Source organism: Hetaerina americana, unplaced genomic scaffold (genome assembly GCF_022747635.1).
Source record: "Hetaerina americana unplaced genomic scaffold, ioHetAmer1.1.p SCAF_291, whole genome shotgun sequence".
Lineage (NCBI taxonomy): Eukaryota > Metazoa > Arthropoda > Insecta > Odonata > Calopterygidae > Hetaerina > Hetaerina americana.
The window spans coordinates 90,725-115,960 of NW_027286865.1; the positions used below are offsets into that span (position 1 = coordinate 90,725).

Sequence of the window (25,236 nt, forward strand, 5' to 3'; positions counted from 1 at the left end):
TTAATCCTTCGGCTTGTCCCCACCCCCTCTCCGCCACAGGCACTTGTCGAACTCGGATCCGGCCCCACGACGGCGATGTGGTGCGGGGCGAAAGAAGTTATCAATTACTCTCGAGTCCGGAAATTGACAGCCTTTCACGAGTGGCCTCGCATGGGTCTTTTGTGAAATGCATAAAGGGATCGATGTGCTACTACTTGGCTCGCATTGGCGGTGGAAAGCGAAACAAAACACGAGCGGAGCAGAAAAGTTGACGAACGCCAGGCGCAGGGGCACGAGCATTGTGAAAGAGAGGCCAGCCAGCACACAGGGATATGGGCACGGGTCCGCGGGAACTGCGGAAAAACTAACAACCACCCCCTTCTGGTCATAAAATGGACGACGCCGAGCAAAAAAAAAATATGAAGCAAGCTGCTTTTCAAACCCGAAATCAAATGATGTGCAAAAATTATAAAAAGTAACACCTACATACGAGATCATCGGAATTTTTTTTCCCGGGGAAAGCTCATTTATTTTTCTTTTATTCCAAACGTGAACAACATTTTTCATGCCTAGGGAAAAACTCATTTCCTCTTGAATATTTCATTACCCAAGCCACATTAATTTTATATTAATTTATTAGCCGGAAAATTTTGCAAATGAATTTATAATGACACATGACATGATAATAAACTGCCCGATTCCGATAACACAAAATATTAACGCGCTTAATAATGAATACCGTAATTTAATGGATAATAGGTTCGATTAATTACATACCTGTAACGTACAGGGGAGGATGAAGCGGGAAAAAAAGATGTATTAAGCCGATGCACCGAGGCACGCTATTTCAAATTTGAAATGAAAAAGTCGACCGCGGTCCTCTACAGTGTCAGAAGGTTATTTTACGTGGTAATATTTAAGTTTTTAATCCATAATTATTCATTACACTTCATAATGCACAGCTAGAGTAATACGATTAAATGTTCATGCCAATGATTAGGGCTAGGAGTGATTAGTCGCGTGGAGAGAGCGTTGCCACGGACACATCCGACGTCACCGTTTGGAAGTCAGCCCGACGGCCTGGACACTGCGCTGTCACGTGACATTAAATAACGAAGGCCAGTCACGATGTAGCAAAACTTACTCAAGAGAGGTGGAACTCCATTAAATCAAAACACAGCGCTTGTCAAGTAATCAGTGTCAAACACAGACACCGATGAAACCGTAAAATTGAGAAAAATGGCTAGCGAGACAGAGCTTGGCGACTATTAAGGGACTTTTCATTCGGTCTCGTACATCGAGTGAAAGGGCGGCCATTTCTGTCGAATTCCCTCGACCTTTTACTCGAGCCAAAGGCGGAGACATGTGGTACTCTACAAAAAATCACGATTTTCCCTCGGAACACAAGGATCAACAGTTTTGAAACAGAGGCCTTTTAAATGTCTCTCTCTAGCGAAAAACTCGTGTGATCGGCAAGTGCATTCCGTGATACGGAGCTTTCAGGGCCACGCTGAATCTGCTTCACAGCTTTTACTTTCTAACGTTAGCACTCGATTCTATTGAGAAAATCATACCAGAATTCCAAGTGTGATGCAAAAATTCGATCATGGTTCACGAGGTGCTTGTATTCCTCGTGTTGGCTGTTTTCGTGCGTGGTCGCTTGCTCGTGGGCTTGCCTGCCTTTGCGGGGGGCAGCAACCTCACTGGATTTGGAGGATATTTGTAAGGCGTTATTTATCGTGCGTGTTTTGGCTTTAGGTATCGACCAATCACGTGATCAGTTCATACCACACATGAGTTCTATTCAGAATATGACACATGAGCGGAAATTCGTAATTCGACATGGAATTGTTCTGGCACAGCTTTCCTCGCCAACACAGTTTACAGACAGTGAACTTCGCGTCCGAGAGCTGAGAGAGTTGTCAGCACACGGCGCCACCTTCGACAAAGTGTTTTTGTAAGCCTGGGCGAACATGATATACATATGCAGAACGTATGTCTCTAAATACGTTTTTTTTTCCGGCAGCCAAGTACCGCCAAGTTGCAAGTGATCCTCGGGTCGAAATACAGATGTAAGATTCTCTCATGACGGAATTTAGTCACTTAATGAAAAGGGTGACTAGCGGCAGAAGTCCCTCCAAAACTCTATTGTGATTTTTTTGATGTGGATTTAATTTTTTTAAAAGAACTTCGAATCTTGGGGTCTTTAATTGGCCATCTACCAAAGCAATTAAATTGACGTGCTAACGAAATTAATTTAAATTAGTCTGGTGTGCATTTACCCCCTGTCACACACCATAGCGGTGGCTTACAGGGTACTAAAAATCCAAAGGGAATTGAAGCACTTTCAAGTAAAAGATCCCAGTAAACCGATTAGAAGAGTTACAGAACGTAGACCTGACATATGTGTATGCCTAACTCAATTCATTGCCTAACGTGCTTAAGACGTATCTTCCTGAATTTCTAATATTTAGGCAGCCACTCCATAGGTTGCTTTTCTTCACTCTTCGTGCTTCCGAAGCCATTCCCACAGCAGTAGCGGCTACACGCTTTCTTCGAAAAACCTGGACCATACTTTCTTACTGTATTGACTTCCCTCCCGGTATTGTTTATGATATTTATTAGCAACCTAGCATTAGGGACTCAGGTCCTTCCCGTTTGACGTGCAAGTCGGCTGGTGACCACTTATCTCGGCTGAGCACCATCTGGGCGAAGCAGGATCCTCTACTACCTCCACTCATGAGGTGCCTTCGCTCAATCCGTGTGCTGGTGGTCCAGAAACCAGCAGCGAAGAACGTTCAGCATCGAGCAAGCGAGGAGTCGCAAGCACCTTGATTTCTCGCAAGGTGGTCATCAATGAAAAACACACCGCGTGGACCGGACTTCGCTAAATTTTGAAACCATGGCTACGTCACGTGTTTCCTTTTGCTTCAAGCTGTGTGGTTTGCCTCCGATTACCTGTGATCGAAAGGACTTCTCCTAAATGACTGGGCATTGAAATAGTGCCAATATCAAATGACATTAAGCGCCATTAAGTAAAACACTTTTCAAATGTAGTGCCGTACGACGCTGTGGAATTGAAATATGAATAAGACAGTGAATAAGGTAGTTAAGCGGCAAACAAGGGAGCAATTCCGATTTTCGCGTTCTGTGAAATCAATATGTTGCTACGCGGACATCAAAACTTCACGAAGTACACATATTAGAAGAATATGCGGGCTAACCTCATAGAAACAAGGTTTCATTACACATGTGGTAGGAAAGTACTATGAAACGCCTACGAGTGGCGTTATTTTGCTTTAGTTTGACCAACTTTGGAATAGACGCGAAGTATCTGGATTCCTTGGGACGAAACGCCGATTAAAGAATTGGATAAGGCAATGAGAAAATGCGCTGGGTTAGTTAAAAATTGCTACGAGGGAGTAGGCGTCAGGGGTATGCTGAAGGAATTCCGCGGCTGGGAGCCCCTTGATTCTGACAGAAGAGAGCAGGCAAGACTTAGAAAGCTGCAGAGTACCTTTCGGCTTTTGGCACCACATTATATCGGTGGATTCGACTACCGAGGTAATTGAATGAGAGATAGACGCCGTCTAAGACAGATCCAAGCACTCGTTCTTCCCTTACACGATACACAATCATTACAAAATCAAACTCAAGAGTCCGAAAAAAATAATGAAATTGAATACCAGGATTTTAAGACTAGTTAAGACTAGTAGACTAGCGAAATGATTATTACAAGATGTATATTGGCATTTATGTGCACGAGAGTTGTATGTCAGCTAACATATATTCAAGAGTATGCATGAGCTCGCTAGGACTGCATGTATACTGTTTACAACAATTTCTCGACAGGACGTTAAGGACACCAAAGCGTCTCTCATTATAGCGATAGATTTTGGTTCAAACGATGCTTGAGATTGGCTTTTTAACCACGGACCCAAAAGTTTGTGCGACAATACCAAACACATTAACAAACTGCTGGGAAGGCCAGCCGACAAGTTTGCCCATGTCGGTACCAGCCAGATATACTTTTGTCTGAATACGCAAGTCTCTCTAGTACTCACCTCGCAAGTTTGGGTTTACCTGCACATCCCGAGTAAATGATTGACTCCAAGCTATAATTAACGCATGTGAGAGCCCAGTCTCAGTTGACGGTAACAATAGTTACTATCATAGAGTTCCGGATAAACAATATGGCGTGTTTCAAAAATGGCAGTTTACACACATTCATACTTTTATCTGAATTATCGAGGGACGTAAAATAAACTTATAAGAACTTACAAAAATACGATTTCTTTCCTTTCATTTATTGAGTCAGAGCTCTCTCTATATTACTAAAACCTTTCTTTACGTGATTATAATTACTACCAATTTTATATCCATGGCAACGTCAACAAATATGGAATTACAAATAAACAAGATTTCGTGTTTCGAAAACGGCTTCTGCCCCACAGTGTGTTTGCTAAGGCCTTCCGCTACAAGCCCTTGCGAGGTATGACGTAGATACAGATTTTTATACTATAATTTTCGTGATAAATGTTACTTCCACTATAGAATATTACACCCTAAATAATGTATTTATCGTTACCATTTCCCTAAGGGACCGTTATAGCCTGAGAAATATTAATCAAGATTTGTTTGAATAAATAATATCATGCCTTTCATTTGAAACACATGGTATAAGGACAGAAACCACGACGTGATCTTCCTGTATTTTAGCTACCAAGGTGACCTTCGTAATTTAATTCAACTTGTGAAAGGACCAAAATCATTCCACTTAAATTGGCCTCCCAATTCCCCGTAGAGGGCTCTACCCAGCTACTACCACTCGTATCAACAATCGAGACGAAATGTTCCCGGTAGCTCTTGCGAATTGGGACCCTCCCAGATCATCTATGAGTCACAATAAAACGAAGCCTGCTTAAAAAGAAGTCCAGAATATTAAGCCCAGGTTTGACGCGTTAAAATCGGGAAGCTTGATAGCATTATTATATTAAAAACTGTTCCGTAAAGGCCTATTGGTGTATCTCCGATTTTCAAGACAAGACCTTTGGAACAAAAATGTTTTTGGCGTCCTATCTAAGCCCTCATCTACTACTCATGAACTCCAGATCACGCCATCTAAACTTTACTCTCTCTCTATCATACTCACTCGCCGTTCTACCTTCCATCACACCCTTCACCACGCAGCTATCCCTCGGTGTTCCTTCATCCGCCCTCAAAGGATCGATGGATCCGGGTTCGAATACCGGTCAAGGAGTTTGTTTTTTAAATCCTGAAATTGTTGCAGTGTAATGCACATTTAGCGGATGACTCCATTAAAAGTTACCGCCGCGACATCTCCCGCAGTTTCTTGGAACCTCTCTTCCCTGACCACATCTAAATGCTTTCTTTGTCCGAATCGCCCCTCTTCAGTAGCAATATCTCAAAATCCTCCAGTCAACGCTAATCACCTCTTCTCGAAGGAAAATCTACTCAGTCCATGAACGCCAAATAAAAGCCTTCGATTATCTTTTTTTTACTCCTTCATTCAGTCCCGGTCGGTGGGAATGGATTTTAAAAGGGTGACACGTGTAGCACCAAAGAATTGAGATCTGAGGAAGGGTGGAAAAAATCCGCCGGCTTCCCTGGGCAATTCACTCACTGTATGGCCAAAAGAGATCCCAGAAAAAACGCATTTAACTAATCAGGAAAGCATAATAATCTCTGCTGACATGCCTACCGGTGAAACACACTTGATGTCTGATCCTTGGTAAGTTTTTTTTCGCATTTTCAGCTTACGGGGATAAACAATTATTGAACTCAAACACTTTTCTACAGTTACTCAAGTCCTGAAAAAGTGAATACGTAGAGAGTTACACTGATAACATTTTTTCTTATCTAGCAGCTAGCTTTGGTCATCCGAGAAGCCCTCGTCCATGAAAGAATACTCGGGAGGAGCACACAAAACGAGAAAATCGGGAACAGATCCAGCCGGGAAGAAACCCTGCCCACTGGCCGTTGTGACCCCGCTCTCACTACCGCAACAACCAACGGCGCCACCCCATGGGCGTGGGTGGCGTCGTCTGCAGGAGCGATGGACGCCCATGGATTGGAGTCGCGCGATGGCATGCGCGCCTGGCAGACTCATCAATTGAAGTTCCTGGTGCAAACTGACGATGGACATTTGTGGTAAGGATCTAGTTTTTTGCACGTCAAGGCAATAAGTGATAATCTTTTCCCTAAAGTCCTAATTGCGGACCCCATCTATGTCAAATGCTCATTCCAAAACAATTTTGGCCTCTCAGTGAGAAAGGCAGAAAAAAAAGAATGTAAAGGACACCGCGGACAAGTAATTACATAAAAACTACCGTGGTAAAAAAGTACTATAATGGTGAATCACTTACCCGCATTACTGTCGTAATAAGCTGCAAACAGGCAGGGCGTGAAAGTAGTCAGTACATGTGATGGAGACATCGAGAAAAAAATTGGCCAAGAGTTAGCAGGGATAAAGTAAAAAGTAAAACTGAATCATAAGCACAAAAAAGAATATACAAAAATAAAGATAAATTGAATCGCATTTTTTTCAACTTCAATTGCGAGTACATGAATTTGACCATTTAAAATTTTGATTTTTTTTAACACCATATAAAGTGAATGCAAGAGAAAATTATTTAAAAGGCAATTGCTCAATGTTTGAAACACATAGAACGCACTGAATTGTATGAGAAAATAATAGTAACCGGGAATGAATCAATAAATATTTATATTGTCATCTTAAAAATTAACGAAAATAGGGCGATGAAATCAGAACAGCGTCGTAAGGGCATCAATTAATCAATTGAAAAGGACGGCGAACTCTTAAAAAAAGGAGAGAAAACCTCTAATAGGGGTCCAAAGAGAAAGCGCCACCAAGTCACACTAAAGAATGGAAGATTTTCCAACACTTGAATATTACACACCTCTAAAAAAGTTACGTAAAATATAAATATATGGAAAAATAAGATATTCGTCGAAAATCCCACCACTGATCCTCTCCCCAGCATGAATCCAAACAATATTTCACTTTCAATTTTTTTCAGTTTCAAAGCTCCTAGTTGTTGAAAAAATAAGTCTGTAAGAATTACAAATGTTGACGATCAATGGGTCATCAAACGCCATGGGAGGACATTAAGAAATCAGTTTGAGCGTGAGATCATGGAAGGGGGAAAGTCAACGACAGGAATATGGGTGTCAAAGGGCAAGTACTTTGTGACAAAATATAAGAAAGGGAAATAGTATGAGGTCAGGCTATTATTCACGAGGAAGGGAGCCAGATTGAGTCGATCAATTTTCTGACCGAAAACTAATGCCGACGAAACAGAAGGAATAGTATTAGTTTTTGGTTACTTTAGCGGGGGCTCTTAGATCAAACAAAATCTACGGGAGTACTTGCGAGGATAAGGGACCCACACAACTTTCCATGCTTTAAACAACACGAAGGGCAGGCGAACAAAAAAGAATATGTACTTTTTGGCGGGACACCTCGACGCTGACGCATAGACGCCCGAATTACCGGACACCCGAGGCGCTGGCGACGTCGCCGATGGGATCCAACAGAGCTGAGGGGAGGTTGGGGGGGGGGAGCGGGAAGGGATGGCCATGCCCCCTCGAGAGGGCGGGCGATCAAGTGACATTGCAAACAATCAAAATAGCAGCCCAAATCGGCGCGACGGGTGGAGGTGGCCTCAGGCGGAGGTGAAAATGCCCCGCCAACGGACATTAACGCATGCAGCCCTCGAAGCACGGGCAAGGATCACGGAAGGAACGGATACAAATATGAATAACGGATAAAAATACGAAAGCTCCCGCCCATTCTGCAGGAATATAAAATATGGCCGACAAACGCGAAAGCGGTTCGATTGCGTCCAAAAGCGATGAGGCCGCAATGCAAAATCAAACTTTCACGCGAGATTCATACAAATTCCAAAACGTTGATGGCATATTAGTCAACTTCCTTCCTTCTCGGACCGAAAGGAAGAAGAAGAAGTGATAGGTTTGAAGGAGTAATGAGGAAGGTTTGTAGAGTAAAATTCCAAGAAGGCGGGAGAAGCTGAGTGGAAATGGGATGTGAAAACTAATAAGCACTATGATACGGATGGTAGTTAAGCGAGAGAGAGAAAGAGATCGGACATGCTGGTTGAAATAAGAGGAGGCAGGAGAGTCTATGCGGAGCATAATAGTGGTCTATCGTAACCTAGAGGAGTATCGTGTGATGTGGGACCTTGAAGAGCAGCGATGCCTACTCCCTAGGTCCACAGAAACCTAACTAGACCGGTAGACCAATACGAATATGTAATGATAATAATGAAATTTCGCAAGCATGGGACCCTGAGCGAAACGGCCTCCTAAGGGATCCGGAGGCCCACATCAAAGAAACGAAATGCCGAGAGCAGTCATTACTAACGTCAGTCCGCTTCCGACCGACATGAGTTCAAGGCGAGGCCCCAGGGTCGGCGGGCCGGGAGAGGGCGTGCCGCCGTTCACGGCGGTACCACCGGGGTCGCAGGAGGCGGTGACTCCGGGGAAGGAAGTAATAAGGCAAGTGGGAGTTAATTACTCCTCTTCTCCCCCGGCCCATGGCAGGAGCAGGGGGCGGGGTGTCTCCTCTTCCGCCCACGCAAATAATAACCCCGTACCCCCCCAAACGTTTTACAGCAGCCGAGTCATCCACCCCACCTTCCTCCCGCTTTTCATAAATCGACCAAGACTTTCCCTTCTACCATTTACCACCAGCCCTCCCCTTGCCCACCCTCCGTCCCTCTAACTCGGAATATTTTTCATCACAGACAATTCCTCATAACCCCTCTCCCCGCTATCCCTCCTCCCTCTCCCGACACGAATCAAAACCCTCCCCCCCCCCCGAGGCAATTAAGGAAAAAAGGGGAGCGGGGAGGGAGAGAAGTGACAACGAACATTAACGGGCTAAAGGATGACATGACACAAATTGTGAGAGGATACTCCCTTCCACCCCGTCCCCCTCACCGCCCCTGTGGATAGTTTTTAACGACCAGTAATTGGTCATCGCAGTGGAATGTTTTATACATGCGCGCTTTCGGATTAGAGAGGAGTGAGTGAAAGGGAGCAAGTGGGATGGGGTGGGAAGGGAATGGATTCGGATCCCGCCGCCGACTCCACCCCTTCCACCACCCCTCCCCCCCCGCCGCCGGCCCTCGTGCTCGTCGCTCCTGCGTTCGGGATTGCTTCCAAGGGATTTACGCGCGCCCTTAATGGCTGCTAAGGACGAAAATAAAACGGCGACACGGAGATAACGAATGCAGACAAATGATTTGCGAGGAAGAGGGGGTGGGCGGAGACGACGAGCGAGAGGGTGAGTGAAGCGGACGAGAAATAAACATTTTTTTAACAAAGAAGAAAAAACAAATGTGCGGGGGCGCGCGTGCACCGGTTCATTCGGCCGCCGAAAAGGGGGGGGAGGGGTGGATTTCCACTCGTGACGTCATTCGGCGCGAAAGGGTCGGTGCCTCAATGGGCCACAGGGCTGGGCTGGAGGTATAGGGTTGACAGATAAGGGGATATGGTGATAAATATATATATATATATATATATATATATATATATATATATATATATATATATATATATATGAACATATATGGGCACTCATCACCCGGAACCACTCGCTTTTCCTTTCCCTCGCCCCTCTCGTGGACCAATATGACCGAAGCTTTCAGAATTAGGAAAATGGGGTCCATTCATCCGGTCATATAAAGAAGAGAAGAAAAAGAGAAAGGCAAAAAACGCTTTTATGCAGACAAGGAAATTGATCACTTTAAAAAAGGGAGTGCTGAGATTAATTTGGGGTTATGACACCAATTAGGACGTTCATTAAGTATTCTGACGGCTAGCGAGAGAAATTCTGGCGGAGATTAATAAATAGAATTCGTGGAACGACGCCCTTGATTTGTCCCCGGACCGCATTCTTGACTCTCCGCGACCCTCATTCTCAAAGTGCACTGCACCACGCCGACCAAAGTTAATAAACCTCGATATGCACCCGTGTACTGCACAAGTTGCAGGTCATCAATAATTTAACTCTTAATTAAAATTATTGCACGAAAACAATCATTTATACATCCAATTGAAATGCAATTAATATATTCAACTCAGTATTAAGCATGGTAAGCATAATAAAAAGTATAGGGAAATAAAATTCATCCTTTCGGCCCTTACCAAGTTTCAACGTTCCACAGTTCACTATTAAATTAAAATCTCCTTGGAAGTCATGTTTTTCCTTCCTGCGAAACCAAATTTTGCAGGACAGGAGTATAAAAACAGACGTTAAAGGCTCCATTGTACCCAGGAGGTGACATCACTCAAAAGGTTTTTAGGCTGGATTCTTTTTTCAGTTCGGGGGAGGGAGAGGATGAGGCGTAGGGAGGAGGGGACGGGGAGACGAGACCACGTCTCCCCGCCCTCTATGCGTGCTCCTGACGTTCTCGGCAAAAGGTTACACATCTCGGGACTATTAATCTTCCTCCCCCCACTGCGCCACGAAGACGAAGGCCGGCCAAGCTAACGAGTTAACCCCTTCCCAAAAACGTCACGGCCACGCAAACTGACCGAACACCGACGCTATCCCCCCCTCTCCCTCCACTTCACGCATCAACCCCTTTCTCCCCGCGTCTCCACCCCCCTGCCAGCCACTCCTTCCCGAGGCCACCCGGGGAATGCAGGGCGTGCGCTGGCGGAGGCAGACGCGAGAGACCCCGGGAAGGCCTGACCGCCACAAATCGAACCCCGGGCGCGAACCCATGCCCTCTGTCGCCCTTTCCACCTCGTCTAACGGCCTCGGATACTGCTAAGGACAAAAAAAAGCTCTATGTCCCGCCGTAACGCAGTCGCCAGACCGGAAAGAAAAGGGAATAATAATAAATCTATTAATAAGCAACAATGGAAAAGGAAAACTAGCGAGAGATGACAGGTAGATGGCGAGATGGGTGTTGGGGAAAGAGATGGGAAACGGCCGGAAGGGTTGAGCGTCGCTACGGAGGCCCTCGCCTGGGTACGAGCAAGTGTGAGTATCCAGCCGAGCTGCGGAAAGAGACTATGAGGGAACGCCCAGCCAACCCCCCCCCCGCCCGCAGAAGGGGACAGGGGGACTTCTTGCATGCACCACGAAAGCCCCTCGCGTCCGGAACTTAACGTCTTCCTCGGAGCAGCTTTCCGAGGGTTATATAACGGATGTGACCAAGAGAAAGGAGCAGTCAGTGTTCGAAGGGCTGCATTTGACCACTAACAGACGGAATGGCTTGGCATGCGGACACCGCCAGCAGAATGGAAGGAGAAAGGACGTTATTAATTATGCTTTCGAACTCACGGTCGCTATCAACGGGGTTAATTGTCAACGTGTCTCTTCTCTCGTCCAACACGGCTTATTTATGACATTATGAGCGCCAACTTTCCCATGAAGTCTCCCAAAAGGCCCGTCACACCCCGACTCGCGTAGCTTGGCGGCACCCCTCTCTCTTCTCCCGAGCTCAGTCACTTTCTTCCCCCACCTCTCCCTCCTTATATCCCGAGCAAACTCGCTCCAAATTCCGCCACTTCAACTTTTAAAGATAGCGCCGCAGGATGAGGAGGAAGCCACCCCCCGGCTACTCCTCTTCCGCCTCCGGCGCCGCCCGTTCCGCCTTCTTCGAGGGAAACAACAAGGCCTCACCTTCCCCATTGGCGAGGGCTAAACCTTTCCCCGACCTTCTGACCGACCGTCGGACGGGAAGGGGAGTTTGGGCGGTGGAGTGGGGGGAGCGTGCAGGGTCCATGAGGCAACAGCAAGGTGGGGGAGGAGAATGCGGAGGCGGCTTGGGACGGGTCTACTACCCCACCACAATATATCCAGCAACCATAATACTAAACCTTGAAGGGTGACTCTTCCACGTTCGAGATGAGAAGAGTATAGGTCTCACGCCGGATCACGCACGTAGCCATTAAAAATTACGAAAATTAAGATACTTTGAGGGTGGGGGCGGGGGATAAAATTTTAACGTCAGTGTTCAACTATTAAGCTTTTTAAGTCGTTCCGTTCGAATATTTTAATTTATATTTACTAGAATATAAATCATAGCTAACTGGACTGGAGCCATTAGTTCTGATATTTGTTGCTGGAGCGATTAGTTCTGTTATGTGTTACTTAACCTCAAACAGTATTCTATTTCTAAATTATTGCATATTACAAATTGAAAATACTATCGATAAGGCGCGGGTATGGCATGTGCGCGCGCCTTGGGTCGCTCGGCGTGGAGGATACTGAGGAGTTTCGATCGAAGGGGACTGATGTGGATTTAAAAAAAAATAGGATTAGGCGGGGGGGGTCCGGGGACAAAGGGGACGACGGATGAATAACAAGGGAAGCTCTGCTCCGGGGGTTAATAGAAGTGGGAACAACATCCCATCCAATTCACCCCTCACTCCTCTCATAATCCCCACCCTATCTATCCTACTTGAACCCCGCACACCTCATTCCTTCCTCGTATTGCCCCCGCATGAGTTCCTAAGTTTTGGCTCACTTCCCCAATCCCAGGACCAGCACCCTGGTTTTAACGCCGCCGCCAGGACACCTATAGCCCGCACCCAGCGAGACTAGCAAAACTTCAAAACGCGCGTGCACCCGGAGCGAGTTGCTGCTCCTGTTTCCCGAGCGGCGGCGGGCGCCGGTCCGTTAGGGGGAAGGCTTGGTAGCGGGTGGGCCTTAGGGGAGGGCTTGAAATGCTGCCCATGCCACCCGTCCCCGAATCACCCTCCACCACTCGACCGCAGTGCAGCCAAGGGCACACACACAGTCCCTTTACACATTTCGTCGGACACCAACCGCCTTCCTCAGTACACAGGTGTGGAGAAATTATTTCTCACCCCTCACTATTTCCAGGAGACGCTTCCTTGCCCTATTCCCCTCCCCGGGAGAGAACCGCTACGGTTCTCGGAGCAGACGAGAGAAAATTCTCCTATTCAATGGATTATGGTTAGACGATGCGCAACACAGCGTACACAGTCATAACAAAATTGAACCCAAAAGTCCGAAAAAAATTAAATTGACTAGAACACTAGAATTGGATGAATTGGTCATGCGCCACAATTATCGTATGATGTTAATGGGCATGTGCGTGCATGAGAGTAGTGGTATGATCTAATATGTATTCCAATGTATGTTTGAACTAATGATTCTATATGGAAGGTTTGGTATCCTAACAACCTCCAACACACTCCCTCGCAAAGGCTTACTGTGTACTATGTAGAGGTGAACGAGATGTGACGTAGCAGCGTAATTGTTAACTGGTTTTGCCATCGGTGGGGCTAACAGTTGGAGGACATTATCCCGAACAGTGGCCAGTAGCAACCACCGAGAAGTAACGTACAGAGAATCTGAGGACCAGCGAGGCTAATCATACCAACGAGCGATCACAGTCCACCATTATCAGGTAACTTAAGAGAACGCGAGAGAATTTATATCGTCCATTCCAGATAATTAAAATTCTTCTTATTCCTGAAATTTGTATGCAAATAATTTCCCAAGATAAAACGTAAAAAATCAACCCAGAACGTAAGCACACTTTCGCCAACCAGGCAAACCAGCAACCACAAGCAGAAGTACAATTTAACCTATGCATAAGCGATTAAAATGGCTGACCAAGTAAAAAAAAACTTCTGTGCGTCCACGAAACCAATTGGCCCGAATCCCTACACCCAGGGCACCAAGTGACCAAGTATTTCCCTATCCAACTTCATTTGATGATCGCAGCGACATTAACGACGCGCCCCGGGCTAGATTAGGGTGGCTGTAAAAAAAGGCGTAAAACCCACGACTCCAACGGATAGGGACAAAAGTTGTAAAACGGAAAAAAGAGCACGTACCCTTCCAAAGGTCCTTTTTACTGACCGGAAAGTCCGCACTCCTTTAATAAAACACACACACACACGCCCGACTGAATAAGATATTCCGCCTCCTCGGAGCCCTCGCCCCTCCCTGCACCACCACCCCCGCCGGCCCCGTGTTACAACCCACATGATATAACTTCTCCCGCGCTCCCCATCGCTCGCTCGACATCCTCCCCCCAACCAGTCACTCGCCCGCTCCCTCCCGCGAATCTACCGCTCCTCGATCTCTCCAAACCCTCCCCGCACCACCAGCACCCCACCCTCGTCCACCACCACAACCCCCACCCGCGCCCTCCTCCCCATCCGGTATACCCAGAGCCTCCGGGCGACCGCAGCCAACAGCTGTTCACGAGGAGTTGGGAAAGACGGGGGAGGGAAAAGGAGAAGAGGGGGTGGGGAAAATGGTCCTGGGGATGGCTCCGGGTAAGGGTCGATGGGGAAAGGCGAGGGGAACGTTTTCTGAGGGCGGTAGGGGCCGAGGAGAGAAGGGAAGACCGCCTGAGAAAAGGACCGTTTCATTCTCGGGGGAAGAGTAGGGAGGGGAGGAGAATAGAGCCCCCAGAGGCCCTAGAGAGAGCGAGAAGGGAAATTCGCCCCCCCCTCACCCACCCACCAAACCCTTGGCTCTTCAACCCTTTCGAACCCATTACCGACGGCGCTCTGGAATCTTCACACCGAGCAGTCAAAGCGGGTGAGGGCGGCACGGCAGTTTGGGTGGTGGCGGATGGGAATGGCTCCGGGGAGGGACGGATTGAAGGGGGAGGAGATGAGAAAAATATCTTTTTCCTCGCAGCAGACAATAGGAGTTGAGCTTCGCCTACACCCTCTTTGCTGCCGCTGCCACGCCAGGACCCCCCCAAGTTTTCGCAGAAAGCTAGCGGGACGGCGACTGGGATATCCAATAATTGCCACCGCTCCGTGGGAGAGAGGAATGCTTGGAGCGGCTGCAGCGGATCCCTTCTTTGCCAATGTTGCTCTTCGCGGCGAGAGGGTTTTGTGGAGGGGGGGTCGAAGATGAGCAAGGGGGGGCGGCGAGCGGCCATGCGCTCCTCCGCATGCTGAGTAATCAGGCACACAAAGGGAGATGGGAGGGACCCAGCGGGAAGGGAGGCAAAGGGGGGGGGGGCGTGGTAATAATGAATTCGCAAAGAATAATAATTCCATATCCCGCGTAGAAGAGAGAAAAAAGGACTAAGAAAATAGGGTCACGGGAAAAAAGTAATGTGTTTCTCGCCCTCCTTTCCAGTTACTCCGGCATCGAAGATCCTATCTTTTTATTGCAACTGGGAACTTCTCTTTTTCCCCTAGCCGTTAGTTACTTGATTCGCCATCCTAATATTTCGGACCAATTTTACTTTAGACTACACTTATGGAGAGTTTTAAATTCCTATTCGTTGCTATAATGATCCAAATCGAGAGAAAAGTTCAAAAGAAATGCCCGAGTACTGCCACACGATTTACCTTTCGTCTGAATATGCAATTAGTGCTGAACGAATGTTATCTGAGGAGGAATCCACGAGCAAATATTAATAAACTCTAACCAATATAAGAAAATATTACTCTCTTTCAAGACGGAACTGTGTACGTATGATAAAATTCCCCTCAAACGTGAAAGAAATACTGGAAAAATAATTTTAGGCCATGGAGCTCGGATAAGAAGCAAATTAAGAAAGAAGTTAATACAAATATATCAATGACTAAAGCTTAAGCCGAAAACAACGGCAGAATTGAACTGTGTTTTCAGTAAAATAATAACTTTAACATTCCCTGGGGTTGAAGTTCTGCCGCCATAAACAGGCCGGAAACATTAAAAACTTTATCCCGATAAAAAATGAAATGCCCAATATACAGAATACACGAACAAAAAATTAAAACAGCAATCAGAGATCACGAAACTATGAAAAAAGTTTCCGAAGACAATAATTTACTATACACCAGGGATGTCTTTTAGTCTTTTTTTTAACAGGGAACATTTTAGTCTTTCAAGTCTTTCATGGTACTTACTGCCGTTTTAGACAGAATTTAGAAGTGCATCAGTGATGAGTCCATCAAAAAACTACTTTAATCGGTCCGCTACTAGTTTAATAAAACAATCTGAAGGCCCACCCGACGTTATTCGGTGCACCAGGTCAGGGTCCAAGGGGGGGGGGGGGATGGCATCAAAAGGAAGAAGAAATGGCTAAACGATTGGAATTCCAAGTAGAACTAACTCCTCGACCAATCCGCACGCGAATGGAAATAGCTGGGGTGAGGTCAAGAAGCTGGTCCAAATGAGCACATTAGCGCGCATCGTGCTGGAGCGAAGGGCGACGGAGATCGAATCGGGGGTGAATTGGAAGGGGGGAAGTGGGGGGGGGGGAAGAAATAGTGTTCTCGGCGAAGGCTCATTTGGCATTTCCGAAGCGACGGGCCGCGCGCGCGGGCGATGAAACTCAATCGAGTTGCCGGACGCGGGGAACAACTTGGGCTATCACTTTCCAATCAACGTGCGCTAGACAGTTTTGACACTTGGTCGATACGGTCGACTGATCGAGTGATTAATTCGATTTCCGTGCTGCATTTTGAAGTGGCGAGGGGCGCACACACAGATAGGAAGGGAATGGAGCCAGAGCATATTAACGAAGGTTGATAAAAGCAACCCATCCCTCCCCGCCCAATATTTGACTCTTTAAATTGGATTCCGGAGGAGGTCCCCTCTGCCACCCACCCGTCAAGGATACCGATAAGAATGAAAAGAGACAGGGGGTGTCTGTCTTTCCGCACACCCTCTAATAGCATTTCTATTTTCTTTCCTCGTCCCTATGACGAGATGGGGAAATAGGGTACGATAGAGAGGCTCTCGGATGGCGGGAGAGGATGGGATGGGGAGAAGGTAACGAACTTATGCAAGAGGGGGGAAGGGGACAATAAGACCGTATTTTGCATATTTTCCTCGCTACCGTCGACATCGAAGGAGAAAGAAAGGGGGGGAAAGGGGGGGTGGAGGTTCCGCGGGTTTTAGCTTGGCTTAAGTGAGTCTTTTGCACCCAATCCCATCCCCACCCTTCTCTCAAGAACTAGAGTCAACCGGGATGTCGAGCAGGAAAAGGGCCCACCGCGAGGAACGGCAACCTCGGAAGTGAGAAGAGAAGGAAGGAGAAATGGAATCATGGGTTGAGGATCGCGCGAATACTGCGGCGTGAAATCCCGCGCTGATATTCAAGTCTCGGAATAAGCGTGACAATAAACTGGGAAATTGAAAATCATAAAGCAACAGCCGGCATAAGAAACCCTCTGCAAGTAATTCGTTTCAAAATTAAATTTGGGTTATGAATGCAACACCTCTACTCTGGCAAAAAAAAATTAAGTGAGGAGGCATCGCGACTTCTTGCCGCTAATGTATCGGGTGAAGAGTTTGATAAAAGTGTCATTTTTGCGCAATGGTGAGTATGGGAGCGATTAATTGGGAAAAAAAGATAGCAAAGCTGAGAATTCAAAATGTTCAGCGTTAAAAAATAAAAGATCTGTCGAATAAGTCGTTAAGAGCGCTTTCGTGAAATGTCATCGCGTCTGCTGCAATCCGTCCATTTACTAATGTGTTAACGAGGAAATCCTGACAGCCATTTCATCAAAGAGCAGTACAATTATTTCTGACGGCTTATTTTTATATGATTTTTTTCGCGCTATTTCGCTTCATCAAGCACGTTTTAGAGTATTTCGCGGAGGTGGCCCAAAACCTCTTCACAATCACCTGGCAATATGGCTGGATTACTAAGAGGAGGAAGTACCTCGAAGCCTAGATCAATTTATTCCGCAGCCGCTTGAAAAGGAGAATCTGCTTCCGATTGGAAGCGTGGGGCAACAGCAATTAATGCTCTTCATAAACACTCCCTCCATTCGACACATTTTTCGATCACATATTTCCCATTTATCCTTAGAACTGGGACATGCTCTTTATTGTGACAGATTCAACCTTTTTTGAAACTCATAATACTGTAAAGACTATAGAAAAACTCAACTAAGAGATATTCCAAGCATGAGTCAGCCACAAAAATTGATAAACACTTGACAAAATAAATGATATCACACAGGAAGCAAGTGTAAGGGATTTGATTTTCATTGCCCATCCCTGGAAATACAACTATGAACGAGCTAAAAGGGAGAACAAGGCTGCAGGAATAAAATATTTAATGAAGCATAACCGAAGACGGCACTGAGGGAAAAAGCGGCGGTAGGAGAGGGCGCAGCCGTGGTACCGCGGCGAGCCACAACGACAACTGACGCATGCGCACTCCAACCGAAGGAAACAGACATCGGCTCAGCGAGGTATGGAATATCAATGATTTGCACAACCGAAACCAAGAAAACCTTGAGCGAGGGCCACTACCGATTCAAAAAATTGATTTCACATCACATTCCGATAATCTCAGTCTTTAAATTCGCGCCGATAAATATTCAGGTACAATGGCAGTGCAGTCACAATAATCCCGGAGCTGAATCTGCTTACTTGACTTGCACTCGATTGTTTTCAGTAAAGAAAATTCGCTTCGCCTTCGACCTATGAAACGGAGAAAGTAATAGAGACGGAAAAATATGAACCGGTCGACACCTGGGATTCCCTCAAATAGGGTGTCATCTCAGAAAGGGTGAACGGAAGTGAGATGCGAGGACGCCATCAGCGGAGCATTGACTAAGACGAATTACGAACGATAAGAGGATTAATTGACAAATGTCCTGCAAAGACACTTCCATAGGGGAAGAGATATTTGAAGATGATATAAGTGGAGAACGAAGGAGACGAGGCAGTGGCGTGCAAAGGGAGTTGGGCGGAATTCTGGAATTATTTCGGAGAAGGCCATGGAAGAGAATCGTTCCTCACGCATATTCGGTAAACGGCTCCTTGTTCACGTCGGCATTAAGTCACCGGACGCGGAGAGCTTCCCTAGCTCTACAATAAGACGAACGCCTGCGAAAGGCTGATGTCTTGTGACGGCGAGGAAAAAGAAAGCAAGACGGAAAAAAAGCAATAATCCTCTTTCGCGTCACGCGACTCTAGAGAACGAGAGTTCTTCGCAGGGATCCGCCTGTGACCCCGCCCCGTGCCACTCTTCCGGGTGAAGATGCATAAAATGACGAACATCGAGTGTCGGCCGGGCACCTCCCGCGCGAGGACGTATGTACTCATCACCCGGCGTGCCTCTCGACGCCTCTCCCTCGCCCCTCTCTAATCCTCCCTCCCAGGTGGATGCGAACACGTCCACTTGGCCTTTCCACCTCCGCCGCACGAGCGTTGCATGAGCCGCAGGGCGCACGTCGCGCCCCGTCCTGTCACCACCTCCTCCCGGTTGGGGCGAACCGTCTCCGTGACTCTCTCTCACTACTTGGAACCCTTTGTCCACTGCAGATATGTTTAAACTGCACATCCGACGTATCATCTCGCAGTTATCAGACCTGAGCCAGCTTTCCACCGGTTTATTTTGCGTCTGGCGATGGGAAATCTGCAGTCTGAGCGCAACACTCGAAATTTCTGAAATTTCTCGTACTATTTGTCTTACCGATTTTTTAGGGGTCAATTAATTACTTTCCTATTCTCTGGTTCGGCGAAAACAATAACATGATACATAATTCTGGGTGTCTCCGAAACTACGTCGGAGAGGGAAAAGGATAGTCTTAGCTGAAGTTTTTGATATATGGGTGCGGAAAAGAATGGAAAAAATGGAGGAATGAAAACGAACAAAGAAGTCCTAAATATGTAAAAGAGAAAGAGAAGTGGTGGTTGGGAGAATTAGCGAGCAACCAAGAAAATTGGATGGAAGTGGCAAAAGAATGTTGAAGACCGTAATTCCGGAAAACGGTTAGGTAAGAGGGGTAAAGAGAAAGGGAATTGGCACGTTGGAGGGCATCAAGAGAGATGGAATTCATGCGGAATTGAAGAATGGTTCATTTTAGAGCGAGGTGTTGTAGTGTTTACTGTCGCATTATACTACGTTTAAACGTGTACCGGCGGTTTGTCCCTAGGTAAATTAATAACCTTTTTTGACTCGTTATCATTACTTGGTATTCTACCAGTTCACGAAGTTTTTAATGGATACATGGTGCCACATGAGTTAAAAATATTCCCTTGCCTCAAACAGTAAAAAACCTGAAATCCGATACTGCAGTTAACTCATCTTCAATTCAACGTACTTCCTTCCTCCCTTCATTCCGCCCAACGTCCCTATCCTATTCCTGCCCCTTCCTCGCTGATCTAAGATTCTACCCTCTATCACAGTCTTTAACATACCGCTAGCAATTAAAATTGCCAATTAAATCCCCATGCCTCCTTTGGAAATCTCCTAACAATCCTCTCTCCTCCCCCACCAAGCCTAGTATTTCCTAGTTCGTTTTTTCCTTTTTGTACCTTTCACCGATTCCATCCTTCTCCGCACCCACATTTCAAAAGCTTACAATCTACACCTAACTTCAATGACCATGTATCCGCACCGTTCAAAACCCCAATCCTTATTCAAGCTTTGTACAGCCTTTTTTTTAACATTTCTACTGCATCTATTCTTTCTTCCTCTTCTTTCAGTATATGTGAATGCTTCTTTGCCTAACGCAATTATTCTTATGCCCCTACTGCTTTGACCATTTTGGTCCAAAACACCTGCTATAGTTTCTGCCCGCCTATTTTAACGTTTCATTTAGCCTCTCTCTTTCTCGAAAACTTTATAGGCTTTGTTTTATTCTCATTTAATCTCATCTCATACCTATCCCACTGAATTTCCAATGTACTCAGCAGTGCTTTCAACCCCTTGGCTGACGGACATTATACATCTTGGGCACCCGCAAATGTAACTTATTTTACATTATTACCCACCGTAATTTATTCCTATTACGTTCTTCCCAGGCCTCTTTCATTATTTCTTCCATACACGTTGATAATCGGTCTTACCCTCTTGCCAACTCTGCACACACCGCTAATGAACATTTATTACACTGGCCATATATATTAATTTATTGATTCTGAAGATGGCGGCCTACTCGCAGAAACGCCAAATGTTTTCGTGTAATTTCTACGTGTTTCTTTAGTTAAATTTTGAATCACAGTTCATACATATATTTGTGTTGTCGCTGAAGAGCGTTCTTTTTATCTCCTGAAAAATCTTAGAACATATCGTTAGCAATTACCTCGACTGTCAGCTGCTGTAACCAGCACGAGATTAGGAGACTCAGATCGTGCGAAACACAACGGAGCCTTTCTATTTGATACCGTGAAACCGGAAGAAGGGAATACCCCAGTGGTTTCTGTATTTTCAGATTTCGAGAAAGCCTTCGAAAGGTTTCTTACTAGAACTTGATACACCAACTAATGTATTATGGTATTTAAAAAAAAAAGACTTCCCTAACCGAAAGCGAAAAGTAGTAGTTGATGGGTTGAGTTCATTAAATTCAGACGAGCCGTAGGAAGTTTTATAAGGTATAAGTGTTCATATTAAGTTCAGGAAAGCCGCAGGGAGTGTTATAGGGCCCTTATTATTCTTGTTATACATTAACGACCTAAGCTCTCACGTTAGCAGGCATCTTAGAATATTTGTAGACGACACAGTGATTAACAGAGAACTATGGAAGCCGGAAAATTGCGTGCTACTCACGAACGATTTAGACCAGATATCGAAGCGGGGTTAACATTAAATATGTATCAGAAAATGTACAGCACTGAAGTTTTGTAATAAAGAAGAGATGTAAACAAGGTTGGATCAAATTGGATCGAATGGGATCGAATAATGTATTTCTAAAAACTTCTACGAGTGTGCTGGATACACGCACACACCGGTTATAATTCATCCGGTCATCAGAACAGTCAGAAACCCTAACGTCGTGAAACTGTGGAGGCAAACTCGTAGAAACACGGAGCCAGCTACGTGAAGAATTTGAGAAATCTAAAATAATTGCCTCTTACCCCGAAAGAAATTTCGTAACATCATTAGTTTGTCAAACAGAGAAAATCCTAATTACGTCATGCAGGACACATGAGTTTCTCAAAGATCAATGTCAATCAAAGGCCGACTCCTTGGTTCAAAGTCGCCTTCAATCATTAATTGGAATTTTCAGTGTCGTGGACGATGCGCCTACATTAAGAGCAACGGTGAGTTTTGTCAGCGCTAGGTTTATCTACTATGGATGCATATCCTCGCAGGCGTCTTTTAATTCGACCACCACCGTCCATTGGAAATAGATTCAAAGCCAGAAAGAGCTCATTAAAATTTTCGAAACGTCTAGAAAAATGACATGGGGATTCTATCAGCAAAGAAGAAGGCATCATTTCAATGGAAGTTGTATTTCTTCGAACAAAAGTGAAGTGACGAACAAAGCAAAAGTGACTCCTCTTTGGGGTCGGGTTTTCACGATGAATGCACAAGGAGGAGCTTGAGTCTCAGGCAACCACGAAGATCGGCAGTAGGAAGTATTGACAATTTGGTTCAGGATATCACATGACATTTACAACTATAAGCTCGATACGAACAAGTGGCATTTAAAGCAGGGTTTTTAAAAGCGTGAACAATAAAAAACAAATCCGGACAACAAGGAAACTAAGGATTAAATATGTATATAAAAGCACATATGTATTCAGGTACACATAAATCCTGCATATGCATTATACGTAAACGCACACAGCACAATGGGATGCATTTCTATGAGAAAGCTACTCTTAATGACCTCACCTTGGAGGCGCTGTCAGTCTCTCATCGATTTAACGAACAAACACACACCACACACACATAGAAAGTGGCCAAAAGCACCATTTTCCTCCTCCATCATAACAAAAGAACAAATCCTCTCACTTGAAACAAATTTCTCATACTCAATAAGTGTCACAAACAGAAAAGTATTTTAAAAATAAGTGGAAAGGAAGTACATTTCACAAATTCCCATTCACGGCATATTAGGTCGACACATGCTGGGGATTAATTCAATTTCAAAAGCCTCTAGGGGGAGAGGGGATGTCAAGGGGATGAGGGAGAGGGGGACGGTGGGACATATGGAGAGGGGCGGGGGGTGTGGGGAGGCGGCTGGGAGAGACTTGCTCGAGGAAGGGGGATCAACAACAATATTCAGCCATCACTCGACGAAGGTATGAGGGGAAGGGCGGCTTGAACGTGTGATCGCTGGGGTCACGCGCCTCATCGGCGACAGTGCCCTCGCGCCGCGCTGAGGGGACGCGAGCTGGGCCATGCTATCTCGCTTTGAAATGCTCGAGGAAGTTGATTAGATTCCCGAGACGAGAGAACACACCGTAGGATGATGTGCAGAGAAAACACTGAGAGATCTGACACGTATATTCAGTATGACATTAGAGACACCCGACACAAAGAACACAGAGAAGATAAGTAACATGCATCTTACTCAAACTGAGGCTGCATTATTGGCATAATGTTACACGACATTTAAGAAAAGTAACCAGTTAACAAACAATGGTGCTCTATAGATTTTTAACACACATACAATGCGCACGACACCGACTGCAAGCGGTCACAATAAGCATTAATTCTTTACAGCTTAAATAATGCTAAAACACTTCATCAAAAACCCTTGTTTCACTTCCGAAGTTGTGGATGTAAACGGCGGACGCCTTCACTTAAAAGAACTATGGGTAGGGGAATTCAATGCAGCAAACATATATCCACCCTACCCAGGAATGCAGGAAAAAGCGATGGCTGATATTTCAATACACTCTAAACACAGTATTACAAGTCCATAACAACATTGGGGTAATAAAATATTTTGGGTTTATGGCAATCAAAGTGGCAAATACCATGGCACAACTTGACAGATGACACCATGAACCAATCAGCACAATATCTGACGGCGAGGGTGAGATCTCGAGTATAAAGCTCGCAAAGAACGAGCTGACTAATAGTCGCCGCCCAATGAGCTGTCGGAATGAAATCAATTAAGAATCGTAAGACTCTCCATTCTTGGGATGCCACCGCGCAGGTTGTTATTTTTTGGACAACAGTTTCGCCCGTGTTCCAACGAGCGTCTTGAGGTCGAAGTCTGATCCTTTTAGATGAAGTCTGAAAGAGCCAAGTGCGGGCTGTAGGGTGGCTTGTTGCTTGTTGTCAAAATTTTCCATCTGCATTTTCGGATCAGTTGTTGCGTTTTCTCAGTCGCGTGAAGCCTGGCATTGCCGTGAAGGAGAACAGGCGTCCTGCCCAAAAACTCGTCATCATGGACCCCCCCCCCCCCTAAGCTGAAGTTTCCTCACCAGGGTATCAAAATGTTTCAAGAACTTCTGTCCTTCGCTGTTCCACGTCTCTGATCCGTAGTGCGCCATGCTCCATACGAACGTTTTCACCAACTGCTTCCTTGTTTGTAACCTCAGGTTCTTTGATTGCCTTTTCCTCTTGAACACCTTCCTCGCTTGAGATATCATTCATTTGAAGTTGATCGAACTTCTTCAATCCCAAGTTATACTTATGCCCAGGTAGGCGAAGGATTCGACACGCTCTAGTTTGACTCCTCGGGTCGTGATATATGTATTCAGTTTTTCTCTCCCACGAACAAGGACTTTAGTTTTCACCTGATTGATGCTTATATTACATTACCGAAGTACTTGGTCCATGACATTCAGAGTTGCTTTCAGATCCTCTCATTTCTGCGACTACTGCAATGTCATCTGCAAGTTTAAGATTAAGATTAAGATTAAGTTATTAATTTCTTCACCATTAACCTAGTTGACTCTTGCTTGATATTCTTCTTTTCTTGCCTCTTCTTCTGGATAAACGCTGAATAGTGCGGGCATGAGTTTGAATCCTTATCTAACTCCTTTGTTTTCTTTGGCTACCATTTTCCTTCCGATTTTCATTGGCATGGTTGTCACCTGATTCTTTTATCATTTATCAGCCAGCACCCTCAAGCTACGTATTGCCTCTTTTGTTCCTCGATTTTTCTTGAAGCCCAATCATTTTTCCGAAGGGGTTTTCTTCTAATTATCCTCCTATTCTTTGGCTAACTATCCGAGTAAGTATTTTCGAGGCGTGAGACATCAGGCTCAATGTTCTTCGCATTCACTCTTCTTGGTTTCTTGGGCATTGTAATCATCACTCTCTTCTCTAAGTTTCCTGGCCATTTTTCACTGTCGAGGTTATCTTAGATTATTCCATACAGGGTATCCTTTGTTTTCACCACGAGCAACTTGATTATTTCTCCATTTATTTCGTCAACTCCTCTTGACTTGAGTTTATTTATTAGTGCAGTCTTAGTGAAAGAGTAAGAGATAGTGAGTTTTTCAATATTTATAAATTGAACTCCCATTCGGGTGGCAAAAACTGAACTGGAGGTCGTCATTAATTTGTTATGGGCATTTTTAGCCTCCCCTAT

At 45.5% G+C, this 25,236-nt stretch overlaps 1 protein-coding gene across 1 annotated transcript in view; it reads right to left on the reverse strand.

Annotated features, from left to right (window-relative positions):
- Window positions 1-25,236, reverse strand: part of LOC139689947 (nucleolysin TIAR-like) — a 99,346-nt gene that overhangs the window by 27,848 nt on the left and 46,262 nt on the right. Inside the window, exon 3 of the mRNA XM_071587096.1 lies at window positions 6,366-6,386. Coding sequence (XP_071443197.1) covers window positions 6,366-6,386 — 21 coding nt within the window. The remainder of the gene's footprint in view (window positions 1-6,365; window positions 6,387-25,236) is intronic.